Source organism: Parasteatoda tepidariorum, chromosome 9 (genome assembly GCF_043381705.1).
Source record: "Parasteatoda tepidariorum isolate YZ-2023 chromosome 9, CAS_Ptep_4.0, whole genome shotgun sequence".
Taxonomy (NCBI): domain Eukaryota; kingdom Metazoa; phylum Arthropoda; class Arachnida; order Araneae; family Theridiidae; genus Parasteatoda; species Parasteatoda tepidariorum.
In genome coordinates, this window is record NC_092212.1 from 59,923,315 (window position 1) to 59,940,465 (window position 17,151).

The 17,151-nt window shown below is 28.3% G+C and overlaps 1 protein-coding gene across 1 annotated transcript in view; it reads left to right on the plus strand.

The window, feature by feature from the left end:
* Nucleotides 1-4,641: 4,641 nt before the first annotated feature.
* LOC107438070 (cytosolic endo-beta-N-acetylglucosaminidase) overlaps nt 4,642-17,151 on the plus strand; it is a gene marked incomplete at its 3' end in the record, with an annotated part of 13,899 nt that continues 1,389 nt past the window's right edge. Inside the window, 7 exon segments of the mRNA XM_043052485.2 lie at nt 4,642-4,803; nt 7,555-7,712; nt 9,182-9,330; nt 10,024-10,178; nt 11,652-11,800; nt 14,201-14,366; nt 16,390-16,493. Of these exon segments, the coding sequence (XP_042908419.2) occupies nt 4,732-4,803; nt 7,555-7,712; nt 9,182-9,330; nt 10,024-10,178; nt 11,652-11,800; nt 14,201-14,366; nt 16,390-16,493 (953 nt within the window).

Below are 17,151 nucleotides of genomic sequence, written 5' to 3' on the forward strand. Positions count from 1 at the left end.
GATTTATAACAACCAGAAGTGTAAAATGGCCGACCTTAGGTTGAAAAATATATACCTCTACAAGCATGAAATTATATACCTGAGGTTGAAAAATAATTTCCTGATTCAAAATACATTTGAGGCTGATTTATAACAACCAGAAGTGTAAAACGACACACCACAGGTTGATAAATATATACCTCTACAAGCATAGAATTATATACCTGAGGTTGCAAAACAATTACCTGAAGTCGAACAAAATACACCTGAGTTAGATTTATAATAACCTGAAGTGTAAAATGACACACCTTAGGTTGCTGAATAAATACTTCCACAAGTGTAAAAAAATATACTTCAGGCTGATAAGTAATAATCTAAGATTGAAAATGAAACACTTTAAAGTAGTAAATATCTACCTCTCCCCAGATGTAAAATTAAACATCTCAAGTTGAAACATATATACCTCTGGAGGTATATTTAAGGTATATTTGAGGTTAGTTTTGAGGTATTCATTTGCACCCTTTTTAACCTCAACGACGTATTTAAATAACAACCTCCTTTCTACCTTTAAAATATACCTCTTTTATACCTCATTTATACCTCGATTTTTTCATAAGGGAAGTACTGGCATACATACATAAAAACTATAAGACTTAGTCCCTGCTTGATATCGCTCGCCAATCCTCAATAATTGCTACGTATTTATTTTTTGTTTGCTTCGCAATAAATTATTTTATTGTAATTTTTTCCGTGCTTTTTTACGAAGTTGGCATAAAACAGTTTTTTCTACGAAAGTTGAAACTATTTATTTACTTATATGTGTACTTAAGAAAATCGTGTTTGCTTACGTTTCCCACGTTTAAACATTTCTCTCAAGATTCTATTCAGATCTAATAGTAAACATTAATTGTCCGAAATGCGGGAGCTAGGTATACTTTGTCTATGCTAAGAACTCCTCCAGCCACAAAGTGTGACGCCGTCTATTTGTATGGAAACAAGAATGGCGCATTTTAGGGAGGGTAGCTTCACTCTAGGACTAACACAATAGACCGAATAGATTCCCTTTCTCTCGCCGACCCGACCCGAAACCATCACTCCAAAACAGTGACCCTGCACCCCTACTTGAAATAGTCATATCTCGTTACCATGGTCACCGTCACAGATTCAGACGAATGTTTGGATGAATTTCTTATCTTAGACAAACTATACCCGTTTCGTTGCAGCTAACCAACTTCGATGATTGCTTGTTCTCACTAATTGTCAAATCTTTAGTGTATGGAATTCCAGGTAAAATTACGGTAAAAAGTACTGACACCCTGGGTGCAGCGTCCGCAAAATCAATTTCAGCCGTTAAATTTTATACCGTAGCTTTTACAGTATTATTTATTTAATTACAGTGATTTTGCACTGAATCCTACACTATATTAGGTTTCTCGTACCGTAATATTTTGTGGCAAAAAGTCCTGGCACACAGTGTGTCAGTACTCTTTTTTACATTAAATAAAACCTGTGCATCGTACATGAGGCTAATCGTGAAGCTCTACATCATTTAACAAATCTCTTTAAAAAAAATTTACATTATAAAAAATTCAAATTTTAAAACATTATCTAATGAATTTAGACACCGATTCAACTAAATAAAAAACTAAGTAATAGCAGAATGGAATATGAAAAATAATTAGTTCATCTAAATACCTTTAAATTAAGGATAAAAAAATATTTCATAGGAGGAGGATATTTTTATGACTTTTATTAATTTTGTGTTTAATAAAAACATCTACAAAGCAGTCTGACTACAATATGAGACAACTTTATTTTTATTTTATACAAATATATTCACTTAAATTGAAACTGAAATATGGATGAAATGAAATTCAGAAATAATGAATAAAAAATACTTCAAACACAACAATAGTGGCTGTCAAAAATAAAAAACTTTGTAGAAATGACATGTAAATTGGGAAGAAAAAAATTGGCATTCACAACTTTTTGCTAAACTTGAATTGTTGCAATCACAGAGGTCACAGAAGAAATCAATTGTTTCACAAGTGGTTGCAGACAATCGGCTGGAAAGACCCAACTCCTGCGATTTGAATCAAAAGACAATAATCAATAAAATTAGTAGATTAGGAGAGGGAGAGAGCTGTGAGAATTTATCTAACATTGGATCGTTGGGGGTTGTTTTAAGTTTTATTCGGCCAAATTCCAATTCCTTTTTTAATTAACAAAATGGTCACTCAAAATATAAAATGCATTTCTATAAGTCCCGCAGTGGACTGATTGTTAAGACAAGGTTTCCAGCAGATCACCAAAGTCAAGTATCACTGGTTGCGGTCAGTGTGCGGTGGGTGAGCAGTTGAAATAGTCTGCGTAGGGATCGAGGGTGTGCCGTATTGGTCCTCGTTAGACTGTTCTACCGTAAAGTGCTCGTCTTCGCGTGCAGGTCGTCGGGCTACCGAAGGGGGGGGGGTGCCATCCCCTCTGCAGAGGATCAAAATTGTGATGGCATGTCTTCGGATCATTCTTAGGGACGTTTCCCAGAAGGTCGCCAAAAGCCCATTGTGCAGCTCTAGTGTGACGTAAATGAACTACAACAGCAATATCATTTTTATAAATTTTCAACAAAAAAAAAGTTCAAATGTTAGTTTAATCAGGGCCTGAAACATTAATAACCTAAACATTTTGGCAATAAATTGTCAAAATGTCTTAGGCCCTGGAAGGCCCTAAAAAAATTTTCTAAAATTTTTTTTGGGCCTTGGTCTGCAATCTAATTCTAATCCCCGAAACCGGTCCTCGGTTCATTGTTTTGACAGCTCTCTAGTTTTGACCATCCACTGATTTACTAATTAGGTCGTTCTTTAGTTTATCAATTCGTTAATTTATAAAACTCACTTCCCCTCCCCCATTCCCCTGCAATTTTTAATTAGGAACCCAAAAATCTGTTACTGATATAAACTTAAAATTTATATAAAAGTTTAAAGCTATTCTTGCTCTTAAATCACGATTGTCGATTAAAATATTAATCACAAATATTAATCACTTGTATTTTTCAAAGCAAGAAAAATTTAAGTTTCCTCTAAGCTAAAAGAAGAAAAGAATAAATAAAATTTTAACCATTTTTATAATAAAGCTATTAGTTAGCTATAACTCTTAACTATAATATCATGATGCTATTGCAGCTGGAGTCACGAAAGGTCGAACGATAAACATTGATTACAATAATAATTATTTTTTACAGATTTTTTAACCCGTACAAAAAACAGGTGTTCAGCTAGTAATATAATTTATTTAAAGTCATTTCATCGATAATTTATCATGATTCATTTATTGATCACCTTATTGGTTAATTTTATCATAAAATTTATTTACTTATTTGATGAGCATTCGATTCAACTAATAAGTTTAAATTACTAAATTACATTAGTATAATAATTACTAAGTTATAAATTAATTTTGAATACTTATTATCCGCTTTCCTGGGTTTTATAGATTAAGGATTACATTGAACCTTTCTATCAAGAACAACCTTGCTGGTTACTTTTTTCTTTTCGTCAGAACAACTTGTACTTTTACCTTGTAAATAAAACTTGTTATATATCATAACCCTCGTTGAATAGAAGATCCATCTAGATATTCTTATAAATTTGAATATGATCTTGAAAATAAGGCATCCCTGGATCAAAATCTCTCCTGGACAAACTCTGCTTCGTTAACGGCAACTCACCTACATTTGAGTTAAACTTTGAGAAAACCATAAAAACTTTTCACTGTTAACCCGGTCCCGCAGTGGACTGATCGTTAAGACACGGTTCCCAGCAGATCACCGAAGTCAAGCATCACTGGCTACGGTCAGTGTGCGGTTGGGTGACCACTTGGATCAGTCTGCGTAGGGACCAAGGGTGTGCGGTATTGGTCCTCGTTAAACTGTGCTACCGTAAAGTGCTCGACTTCGCGTGCAGGTCGTCGGGCTACCGAAGCGGGGGTGCCACCCCCTCCGCAGAGGATCAAAATTGTGATGGCATGTCTTCAGATCATCCTCCGGGATGTTTCCCAGACCGTCGCCAATAGCCCATTGTGCAGCTCTAGTGCGACGTAAATTAACAACAACACTGTTAACCCGAGAGAAGAAAGACTTTATCCCATGAGTCGTCTAATACTTGGAATACTTCTCGTTATTACTATGGTCCATGTGAGCGATATATTTACGAACCAATAAATCGTCGATGGAATTTGAACCCGGGTCAAATCTTTGAGAATTGAGTGCTTTTTCAGCTAACAGGTTCAGTTAGTCTTGACCGTTGATCATAGTTCTCCACCGAAAGCCTTGACCATGGATGCTAAAGCGATGCTCTAGATTCCATGGCCTTGACTAGGAAAACAGCGGGTTACCATGCCTCTTTCCATGTGATGCATCCTTCTTTTTTTTCTTGGTGTTTGTTCTAATCATGGAGGGTAGATAATACACTAGCGTTTAGAAATTAAAAAAGAGAGGAAATGCTTGAAAGCAATGAGAGTGACCTCGTTTTTACTTTTTTCCTTCCGCAGTTGTAGAGTACACAACTAGTCTGAATGTACCCGTAAAGAAATTTTTATTTTGTAATTAATTTAAAAAGTAAGCTATAAGTTGAAATATTTTCTAGCACAAATTATATCAAATGTACTAACCTTGTCAACTTGCTCCCACCTTATTTGTGTATCGAGTGTTCGTCTCATTCGTGAAAATATTATAAATTTTGTATTTATCGTTTAAAAATGAGTATAGCTAAACGTCAGAAAGTAGATAATAACGTAGTAGATGGGATAATATCATTCAAATGTGGACTTGTAAGATAATATTTTATAATAAATGCGCTGTTCAACTGTGAAGTCGAGTATTCGGTTTACTCTGAAACTAATTATTCACATAAATAATTGGTGTAAATTTTCTAAATTTAGTTTACCTGTCTTCGAATTTCATAAATTTCTATTTTGTGGTTTAGCAAAATCTGATTTTTTTCCATTATGAAAATAGAAAACTTAATATTCAAATCTTATATTAATTTTTTTTTTTTCTCAAGAATTTCAACTGATTGGAAAATGAAGAGAATAAATTGAAAACTCTGTAGCAGAGTTTTTCAAATTATTCTTTAAAAATGTCCATTCTTAATTTATCAATGTAATTATTGAAGTAGGATGACAATCTATTGTTGATTGTTGCTATCTTGTTAATTTTCTGATAGACTTTTTTTCCAAAAGAATTTATCAAGCTGAAATGTTGGATTATTTTCTTCATTGTTTAAAAAGAAAATATTTCTTCAGAGTTTCTCAAATATGTTCATACTTGTTAATTCAGTGGAATCATCATCAGAGAGTGATGAAAATGAAACACTAATGAATTCTCTGAAAAATGTTTTTTTTCATAAAGAATTTTTCAAATTAAAATGTAGGATTTTTCCTCTTTTAAATATGATTTCGTCAAAGATACGAATGGTGGGTAACATTGCTCAGGCGATAGAATCTCTACTTTATTCATTTATTAATATTCAAAAACATTAATAATCTATTTATCTACATATTTACAGCTATTACATTTATTGATAAGCAAAACATAAGAACTTTCCAAATTAGAAAAGAGCAATATTTCAGGTGTTAATCCGGAAAGAAATTAGATCCTTTTAAAGACTCTTCTCAAACCCATAACAAAAATAGATAAGGAAAGAAAATAAAACGAAGAAAATAAACAAAATAAAGAATTAAAATAAAAATAAAGAGAATAAAAAAATGAAGAAATAAAATTAATAAAAAAATAATTATTCTCTACTTAATTTTATAATACTTTATTCATTTTAGTTTTACTGGATTCTTTTTTAATTAGTTTAATTTTACCTGAAAGGCCAATATAAATGTGTCGTGTCTATTAATGTGCTGATCTATCTCTGCACTCAGGTTTGTTATAGAAATCTTATAGCATTTTTTAATCTTTATGTTTGAAAGTATCCTTTAGCCAAGGTAGCTGGGAGTAATACAAAAGTATTATAAACAAACTACTCTCAAAACTGACCTTATTAAACAACATTTTATGAATTAAAGAAATTATTTCCTATGCTTCTTTACTTTGTAAAACTATGAAAAAACATTAAAGGTAAAAGAAGAGCAATATGGAAAAACTGTTTAATAATCTTCAGACTATAATAATAATCTAAATTGAGCATTTTCTTATGGAGATTGGAACTTAAAATATTTACTTGGTTTTTTTTAAGGAAAAAAAAAGTGTGTAAGGGAGAATGAGAGTAAAGGCAAGTCAGAAGAGGTAATAGGGCATAAATTATCCCCATTAAATTTTCTGTAATGGTTTCTGTAATCTTAGGAAAAATATTAAAATTTTTCTCTCTTTTTTAAATTTTTTTAAATTTTTTATCTAAAAAGCTGTTTTAAACAATCTACCATCATATATGTCCTAACACTAAAAGCTGTGTAGAGGCAATTGCCCCTACTGGCACCCATGCTTTCAAAGGGTTTCAAAAAAGCCAATCTTTTCTGAAAAGGCCAGCTAGTTTTTATTAAAAAGCCTGTATTAGTATTTTCAATATTTATTGCTCAAAATTAAAATGTATGTAGTTAAATTTATTTTATTGATGACTTCTGAGAAATGTAGTAAAATATGTTATGGTTTTAATTTTACTTTCTCTAATGGATATTTATTCTATAAAATGTTATTAATTTTAATAATGTAATTGCTGCTCTATATTTGCTTCTTTTCCAGTCATTTTTGTCCAAAATTGCTTCAAACATATTTCAACAGTGTTCTCATGTTAAAAGGGGATTTCTAATTATAGTTCCAATTAGTTTAAAATTCTTGCTCTTAATACTTCCAAGGTTAATTCCATTTCCTTACTCTATTTTTATGCACAAAGTTGCTATTCCAATTTCTTTCTACCATACAATCACATTACTGTAATACTTAATTAACAGCTTTAAATCCCTTTTACATTATTACAGTTTTTGTAAAATATTAACACCAGCTAAAATTAAAAGAACTAAATTTATTAGTTCTTTTAATTAAATTAATTCTTATTATTTAATTTATTTTAATTAAATTAATTTTAATAAAATTAATTCTTTTAATTTTGGTGTTTTTAAAAGTGGCTTTTTTTTAAAAGTGGTATAACCTTTCCTCCCCCCCGCCAAAAAAAAAAAAAAAAAAAAAAAAAAAAAAAAAAAAAAAAAAAAAAANAAAAAAAAAAAAAAAAAAGGAACAAACTTGACTGCTTTTTTTGATTTGGCTAAAATCCAGCAACTCTATGCTTTGCATCTCTGCCTAAACTCTGAAACTCTTAGCATTTTCCAAATGGCAAATCTGAATGAACACACTTTTGAAAAGATTTGTTGTTCAGTCTTATTTTATTATGAGTTTTGTTGTTCTGACATCAAAAAATCATTATAGATATGGAGTTTTGTTGTTCTGACCTGACTTATTCTATAATGATATGTATTCTATAATGTTGATCTGTGTTTATTCTAGAATGATTTTTGTTGTTCTGTCGTATTTTGTAATGATTTTTTCTAATTCTGAGTATGTTATTTTTTACTATGTAGGATGAATGTTTGCCCATATACTCTTTGGAGAATTTGAAAAATTGGAAACCATTAGTTAAAAATCATAGGACTTTTCCACTTTTAGAAAGAGAACCAATAAAAAATCACCCAAAAACTTTAGTGTGTCATGACATGAAGGGAGGATATTTGGAAGATAGGTGAACTCTTATTTCTTAATATTTTTACTTGAGTTTAATGTTATAAAAATATGTATAAATAAAATAATAAATTAAACTATTTTGGAGATTGATAGGGATTATCTACCTTATTATTAAAAATCTCTTGCAAAAATGTGTTTAAGTTATGTGTAATTTAAACTGAAAAAACAAAATCTGTAGCCAAAGTCAAGTAAACGTAAGTCAATGCCTACTATTTATCTTCTGATTAAAATGAAATGTGGTTCAAATTTTAATTTTTAAATCATTGTATCATTGTGTGGTTAAGTATTAAATAACTTGTTAATGTTTAAAACTATAATTTTGCTGACTTTGAAGCATTCTTTGCTATAGCCAATTATTTTTATTTACAAGTAAATATGCATTTGTGCATAATTGATGCCAACTTCAAAATTTTTTAAAATTTTATTTCCAATGACAAATTTATTGGACAGTAGTTACAGCACAATAAGAAAAGTGAAATACTATAAAAGAGGGTAAACATAATGCAGTAACTTGAGTCCATTACTTCAAAAGGTCTCAGGCTTCTCAATATTGCTCGGCTAGAGAAGACTTGCTCAAAGCAGGACAGTGCGTAAGTAAGGAAGCGGGAGACATAAATGTCAAGTTGTAGATCTTTTAACCACAAAGTGTTACCAGGGTGCACCACGAGAAGGTAGACCCACTGCGCACCCCACTTCAAAAATAGATTGTACCATTTTTTTTTTACATATTTTTAGCAGTAAACCAATACTTGTCTTTTGTTTTAAAATTTTTTGATGTACATTCCTTTTTCCTGTAGAAAATTAATATCTAATCTAAATCTTCCGTTTAAAAATATCTAAATCTTTAAGCAATATGATGAAGCAAAATTTAAAAAAGAATGTTTTTTTAGTATTTTATCAAATTACTGCATATATTTATTTTGAAATTTTTTTGATATTAAACATAAAAAATAATGATTGATAAAGCTGAATGATTTTCATTAGTAATTACAATATTTTTTTCAAACTTTTCCAATATATATATATGCATATATTTTTGCAAAAATGGGCCCCAAAAAATTAAACTTGGATCAATTCTTGGAAACATTTGATAGTGAAATGAAAAAGAATGTTATTGACTTACATTGAAGCATGTATCAAAATATTAAGCATATCCAAATAGTTCATTGAATATATAGATTTATTCGCTAATCTATTTAGCTTACTGCTGGCACTCCAACAGCTAGTGTGTAAAAATTTACCCCAGAATGGTATCAATAATTAGCAATTTTTTACAACCCTCAAACACAAATTACTATTTTATTTTGTTTCTTAGTTTTGTTTATACTTCCAGAGAATCCTTAAACTTTTTAGGCAAATCTTGTATTTATTCTAATTCATTTGGATTAGCTGAAAAATTGAAAAAAAAAATACAATAGTTATCAGTGAAAGGTATCAAAAGCGTTTTTATATTTCCTCTCTTTGTAGGCACATAAATGGTTCTAATACAGAAGAAAATTATTATTTTTTGCATTGGACCGGTATTGATATTTTTGTTTACTTCAGTCATCATTTAGTGACTATTCCTCCCTGTGGTTGGATTTCTGCTGCTCATAAAAATGGTGTCAAGATATTAGGTAAGGACTGTCATAAACAAATTGTAAATAAATCCATTGTAAACAACATTGTATACATTGTGAACAAATTTATATTTCTGCACTTTAACAAAATGTCATTTTAAATAATAATCTTTCAAGTTATTTTAAGAAGTTCGTATTTGCCAAACTGTTCTGAGATTAATTTAGCACTTTGCAGAAACTGATTTTCGTAAACATTGTTTATAATAAATTTATTATTTTTAATAATTATCTATGTTAATTATAACAAAATTAACATATATATTTTTAGTATATTTTAGCTTCAAGGAAAAGTCCAATTATTATCCAAGTATGGGTTTAAAAAAGGGTTTATTATATATCAGCTTCTTTTTTTTGTGAAGAAATAATTTTTTTAATGTATTTTTATACTTGAGTCTATATTCATTGAATTTTTTTGGCATCCGTAATAACATTGATTATTGAAGGCAATAAGAAATTATATGTTTAATGAAGTATCTTTTTTTTTCAGTTCTAATTTTTGTGCTTGATTTTTTTCCATTAAATTTTTTGGACATCAGATGAAAATTTTCAATTTCATAGATATAAACCACTAAGTTTAGAATAAAAAAAAAATAATAATAACAAAATTTTTTATACATATAATAACACTCAATTATTATATTAAATAATTAAAACAAGCAAAGTTATTTAATGTCTTCTTATTTTATGCAGGTACATTTATTACAGAATGGGATGATGGGATAAAAGTGTGTGAAGCACTTTTAGAAAATGAAGATGCCGTGGAACAACTTAGTGCACAACTAGTCAAAATTGCGAATTATTTTAATTTTGATGGATGGCTGATTAACATTGAAAATAAACTTCAAGTAAATACTAACTTTTTTTAAATCTCAATTTTTATGAAAATTAAATATTCTATCGAAAAATAAATCTTAGTGTTATTAATCCAGTTTACATTCAAAACATGGTTGACGGCTTTAAGCTAGGCTGAAAAAAAAGTTATTAAAACAAAATATTTTTTCAAAATCTGAGATAATAAAAAGAAGCTTATTGTTATCAATTAGTTACAGTGGTGTTACTTGGTGTTAGAAACAATATGGTGCAGCAGTTTTGCACCTTTAAAACCTGTTATTTTGAAGACATAGCTTTAAACTTTAGAAGCGTTAAAAAATTTTTTTAACTGATTGGAATTCCCAACTTTTATAACCAAATAAATTTTTATTATTTTAATTGACTCTTACAGTTTTAGAGAAAATTCCTGGTAAAAAGAAGAGTTAACACAATGTTTGAAAAATGTTTATTATGGAGCAATTGAAGTGCAGCTGGGATGTTTTAAAACGGGATTTTGATTTGGTTTCAAAGTAAATAAAGTGAAATGCTCACTTACATTCTAATTGTTTATGCAATAAGTGCCACCAAAAAGTAAAAATAAAAAATATGTTTAATACTCTACTGTTAAAATGTACTGTAAAAATTTAATGTACATAATCTTAAGGTTGTTAGTTTCATGATTATATTTGTATATCATATTTATGAATGATAATTTTTAATATGTCTTTATTATATAAAATTCTATGATACATGAAAATTGGAAACATTATTATTTGATATTTGGTTTGATTTTAATCATAGTGAATGCATTTTATTTTGTTTATCTGAAGTGCTGAAAAATATTAAGTGAGCAATATATTATTGCAAATTATTTTTACAAATTATTCATCAACTTACTGGCATTTTAATTCCTCATTTAATTTTTTAGTATAAAATTTTAGACAATTTCTACTCCAGAGTTTCCATTTAAATTAATTTTTTTCAAAGTTGATGAAATTCCAAACATTAATTAGTTTTAAACTTATTCCGAGAAGCAAGAAATTATTAATTGGCAACAGTGAAATACACTTTACGTTTTTAGATAAAATTCATATTTTTAACAAAATTAATATTAATTATTTAGTTTAGTGAGATTTAAGTTTTATGCTATAAAAATGAGCACATTTTCCTTTCTATACCCTCATTCTCTGCTCCCATCCTAGGTTTTTGACAGTTTTTGATGATTTAAACTAGTTTTTGACACTTATCATAACAAAGTCAGTTTCTTAATCAGAAAGCTAACCTTCTTTTCTATTAAAAATTAAAGCTAACCCTTTTTTTCTATCAATAATGAATTTGTTATTATAATCAAAGATTTTAATTGAAAAAAAAGTCATTTATTAGGTTATAGATAGCAGGAAGGATAAATAAATTTTATTTCCTTCAATGTTTACATTTTCTTACTTGCTGTTTTCTATTATCTCCTTGCAATATTGTTGCTTTCTTTAATTTCCTATTTATCTTTACAGTCATGCCAAATATCACTTTTAGAACTTTTTTTAAAGACACTCACTAAAAAGATGCATTTGAGTCAGGAAGGATCTTTAATTATATGGTATGATAGTGTTCTTAAAACTGGCGACCTGAAATGGCAAAATGCTCTCAATGAAAACAATAGGTATCTATATCTATTAATTTCCATAAATTAAAATTATCATTGTCAATAGCTTGGCAGCCCAGGCTGGGCCTTAATTAAGATTCTAATTTTATTTATTTTATGGCATATTCAAAGTCGATAGAAGGTATGATTTTATATTATTTGACTTCTATGAACAATTATTAAAAATTTCATATGAATACACAAATTTCCCAAAGACTACTTTGATGGAAAATTTACTAAGTTATATGATGTTTAACAAAGCTCTAATCAAATTCATTTTTTTTTTAAATTTGAAATGTCATATTTTGTTATGTATGAAATTATTAATACTTAATAAGATCAATTATTTTTCTATTCATTTATAAGTTATAGAAATTATTACCATAATTTTAATAATCTAGATCTGCCAGATCTGAAAATTCTTTAGAAGCAACTGTAAGTCTCTTTATAAAACATAAAAATGCATGTAAAAATACTAGAGAATAATATTCTAAAAATTAAAATCATGATAAAAAAAGAATAATTATTAAATATGTAATCACAGTTAATAAGTCTAATTTCAGTAATGATAATTTTAATATTTAAATGTTATAGAAAATAATTACATTAAATTCAAAAGAATTAGTTACAATAAGTTTAAACTGATAGAATTTCTTAAAAAGTTCAGTGTCTTTACCTAGAGGCATCACTTTTAAAATTGTTAAACTAATTTGCTGCAATTAATTCTCCTTACGAAACATGAAAATATCATGTAAAAACACTGCAGAATAATATTAAAAAAATCAGAGTTTTGATTGAAGAGAAAAAACATTACATTTAAATATGAAATGATATTTGATAAATCCAAATTCCATAATTCTAACTTTAATTTACAAATGTTATCAAAAATATTTATTTGAAATTCAAAAGAATTAGTTATAGTAAACTTAAACTGCTAGAATTTCTTAAAAAGTCCAGCCAGACGCATCTTTTTTAAAATTGTCCTACTAATTTTTTGTATTTAAAAAATAGTGTTTAAGTAAATATTTTTTAAGCAGTCCATACTTCTAAATTCGTCCCTTATTCGTTGAAAAGAAAGATAGAAAGATAAATTCTCATAAAAATATTACTTTTTTCATCGACACAACAGAATGGCAACTTTTGCAGAAAAATTCAATTCCTACTCCAAAAAATATTTGACATAACATGGTTTTGAGTGAAATTTCTTTGATATAAGAATTAGATATAACTTAGAATTTGCTGATGACATTGTTTTATTTGCCATCAAATAGGAAGATCTTCAGTCCAAAACAACTATTTTTGAAATTTTTTCAGGAAATGTTGGATAGAAAATAAATAAGCGTAAAACCAAAACTTGTTTTGTTGCAAGATTTTGCTTGTAATTAGAATTGAAAGTGGTGAAATTTAAATTCATACGAAATTTAAAGAAATGAAAAAATTTACATGCCTTGGTGCAATATTTCATTGGAAGCTAAGGACAGAAGAATAAATAGGATCAAGAATTTTAAAAGCACAATATTGCTTTAAAAAGTTGATAGTGGTTTGGTTTGATCAATTTCTTTAATGCTATTGACTAAAATTAATATTTTTAATTCAATGGTAAAGAATGTATTAATATATTGGTCAAAAAACATGGAAACCTACAAAACTACATAATAAAAAGTCAAACAGTTGGTGAAACAGATGCTTAAGATATATTCTAAAAATATTCTGGCCTCAAATCATAACTAACTGAGATATCTACAGTAAATCAAAACAGAAACCAGTCACCCTTGATATATATAAAAAAAAGAAGATGGAAATGGATAGCTCACATTTTGAGAATGCTTCCCGCAGGAATACCATCTATAGCCTTAACGTGAGCGCCAAAAGACAAGTGAGAAAGAAGCAGACCTATGCTAACAGGGAGAAAATTACTAGAAGCAGGCAGAATGAACGAGCTGGTCCGAGGGTTGATCCTATACTACAAAAAGTAAAGGGCCTTATGTGCCACTGAGCGCAAAGAAGGATAAGTAAGAATTAAAATTAACTTTAGATAAATATGTCACAGCCCAGCAGAAAAAGTGACATTAGTCTAAAAACAGTAATTTTGAGATTATGTCAATAAAAAATCTGTATAAAGTGCCCCATCAAGCTCAAAAAGTGTCTCATCTCTAGATTGTGCTATTAATAAGGTTTATAAAATAAGGTTTACGAAATAAGGTTTGTAGTATTAAGTTTATATTTTTTTCAAATGCTGTTTTTTGACTTGTGTCACTTTTCTTGACGGGGTGCGATGTAATAATCGAGTAGAAATAATATTTTTTACTATATAAAGGTACTGTATTGAGTTTAGTATACTCTTTACCTTATAAATAGAGAGCATACTGCATTCATTTATAAATTAGAATATTAATTTTTTAATTACAAATTTTACAGGATGTTTTTTGACTGTTGTGATGGAATCTTTTTGAATTATAACTGGACTAAAGACACCCTTCAAAAATCTGTTGAAATGGCTGGTGAGAGGAAGACTGATGTATTTGTTGGTGCTGATGTGTTTGGTCGAGGTTGTCCTGGAGGAGGTGGATTTTCCACTGATGTTGTAAGTGAAACAATAACTAGTACAAATGTTTTAGCCCACAACTTTAGTGTAGCTGTATTTTTGCTGATCTTAAAAACATGAAAAAATTTTCTTGAACAATTAGGCTTAAATCACTGTTGTTTTGTAATTAATTATTCAACTCATTTACTATGAATTTTAAACAAGTATATTTTTATATTGAACTATTTTTAAAATAATTTAGTAAATCTTAAAAGCTCTGAATTCTTAATATCTTTAATTTTGCTCCTAATTCTAAGTTTTTGGAAAAAATGCAACTTTCTGGAAATTACAGGAGTATCAAGTTTTTGACAAATGGTGGTTTAAACCATCATATAAAAGACAGATTGCAGATTTGTGCAGATTTTTTTACAAGGTAGCACTATATAAGAATAAGATCCACCACTTACTGTTCTAAATTCTCAATAAATTTTTCAATATTATTGATTATTTCTTACTTGCGGTAAAGATTGAACACATCTTCATTCTTCTTGCTAGTTAACCAAGATAGATAAATGCTAGAAATATTAAAGTTATAAAAAAAAGTAATTTTAAAAGCTAAAAATAGTTCATTTCAAGTTGTTAATAGATTGAATTTATCTTGAACTTTGTCTAAAGTTGTTTTCTGTTTTGTATAGAAGTGGTGCTATTTTTGTTAATTTCAACATTAATATGGACTTTCATTTTCTATAGTTTTTTTTAGTTCACATTATAATTATGGTCTGAAATTATAATTTTCCTTTTTTTCTTAAAAACTATTTTTTGCAGTCAAATTTTCACTTTTTTTTTCAATAAATGTAGAACAAAAGGGGAATAAGTTCATGCCCATTTTTCGTAAAAATGAATAATCATCAATGAATAATGTGGAAAATCTGTTCTCCTAGATTTATTACACAGTAAAGATGGGCAGTGCTGGCAAAAAATGACTCCTGTCCACATGTAGACAAGAAAAATAAAGAAAATTACAGTGAATCCTTACTTATATTCAATGGGAATATTAGTGTGGAAGTATTGATTGGGGAGGAATTATAGTGAATCCTCACTAATATTCAATGGGAATATTAGTGGGAAAGTATTGAATGGGAAGGAATTTTAATGAAAAAATTGCTCTTCTCCAAACAGATTTTCAAATTTGCTCTTCTCCAAACAGATTTTAGGGGATGTAAAAATTACTTTTGACATTCGTATATATAAATTTTTTTTCTCCCTAATATCAATCAAATGCTTGCTCCTAAAAAATCTCAAACCTAGAAATTCGCTTTTTCTTTCTTCTTCAAAATACGAATTTATAGACACTGACTGTATTTCCCACTCAGTGGCGTACGCAGAATTTTTCCAAGGGGGTGTTCGTAATTTTCTGAAACTACTAAAAGAAATTCGAATCTGTAATAAAGCACTATTATTTCCCTAATTTAGACAGCTAGACAATTTTGACTTTTTATTTAGACAACATTGTTTAGTTAAATTTTGATTTGATATTTTAAGAACATAATGTAATATCTTTTGAAAAAAGTTCAGTGTCATATGGGTGAAAAGTAACACACTCACTTCAATTTGTAAAAATTTTATGCTCTGTTCAGATGAAATTTTTGGTATAGGTTTCATTGTTTCTATTGATACAATTTGTGAAACCTGTATTGCATGTTAACATGATTTACAAAACATGCATTGCATTTTAATTACAAATCCCACATCCAGAATATTGTATCTCCAATCACAGTTCATAATAAGCTGACTGTAAATTGAAACTTGCATTTAAATTCCTATTTCTGAATCATACTTTGCATTTCATATTTTTGTAATTTTATATTTATGTAACTCATCGTATATTTATTATAAGCAATTTCAAAATTAGATATATGACTGACTATTTTCTCATTGAAACAAAAGTATTTCTCATTGAAATGCTATAAAAACTTTTAGCTTTTTTCAAAATTGACCAATCACATGTATGTTTTTTGTTTGATAAAGTCTCTTCATTTTAGTAAACTTCATTAAAAATTTTTTTTCTCCCCCTTTGAACTAGGCTGCTTCTGCAGCAAGAAAATTTGGTTTATCTATGGCTATCTTTGCACCTGGATGGATTTATGAGTGTTTGGGAATCAAAGATTTCAAGGAAAATCAATTCAGGTCAATAAGCTTTTTATAATATTGTTAATGCAGTAAATAGGAATTTAAATGTATTAAGAAATTAAAATTATACTGTGTAAATATCTGTAATCATATTAAAATTAAAAACTCATGCAAATGTCTATGGAAATATAAACTGTTATCTTATAATATATATAATATCAAGATTTTTTTTACATTAAAGGAAAATTTATTAGTCTTGTTATTATTTTTAATGTAAACTCTTTGAAAAGAAATTGCATTGGAATTGAATTGGTTACAAGAATTAATTAAGAAAATTGGGTACGCTGGAAAGGATAGTATTAAAATTAAAAGTTAATACATATGAAAAATTTCTCAAGAAATTGTAATTATGAACAGCATTTATTTTTGTTGTTTTTCTTTATTCTTCATCAATGGAGAACTCTAATAATCTTATTGTATTTATTGAGTTTAATATAAACTCTATGCAAGTAAATTGCATAAGAATTGATTGAGTTAATAAGAATTATTGAGAAAGGAATCAATATAGTAGGAGGGATAATATTAAAATTAAGAATTAGTAGAAATATTCCACGACGTTGTAAATATAAAGTACATTTACTCATTGTTTTGTTAATATTGTTTTTCAACGTTTTTAATGTGTTTATAAAAATATAACACGTCCAATATATATATA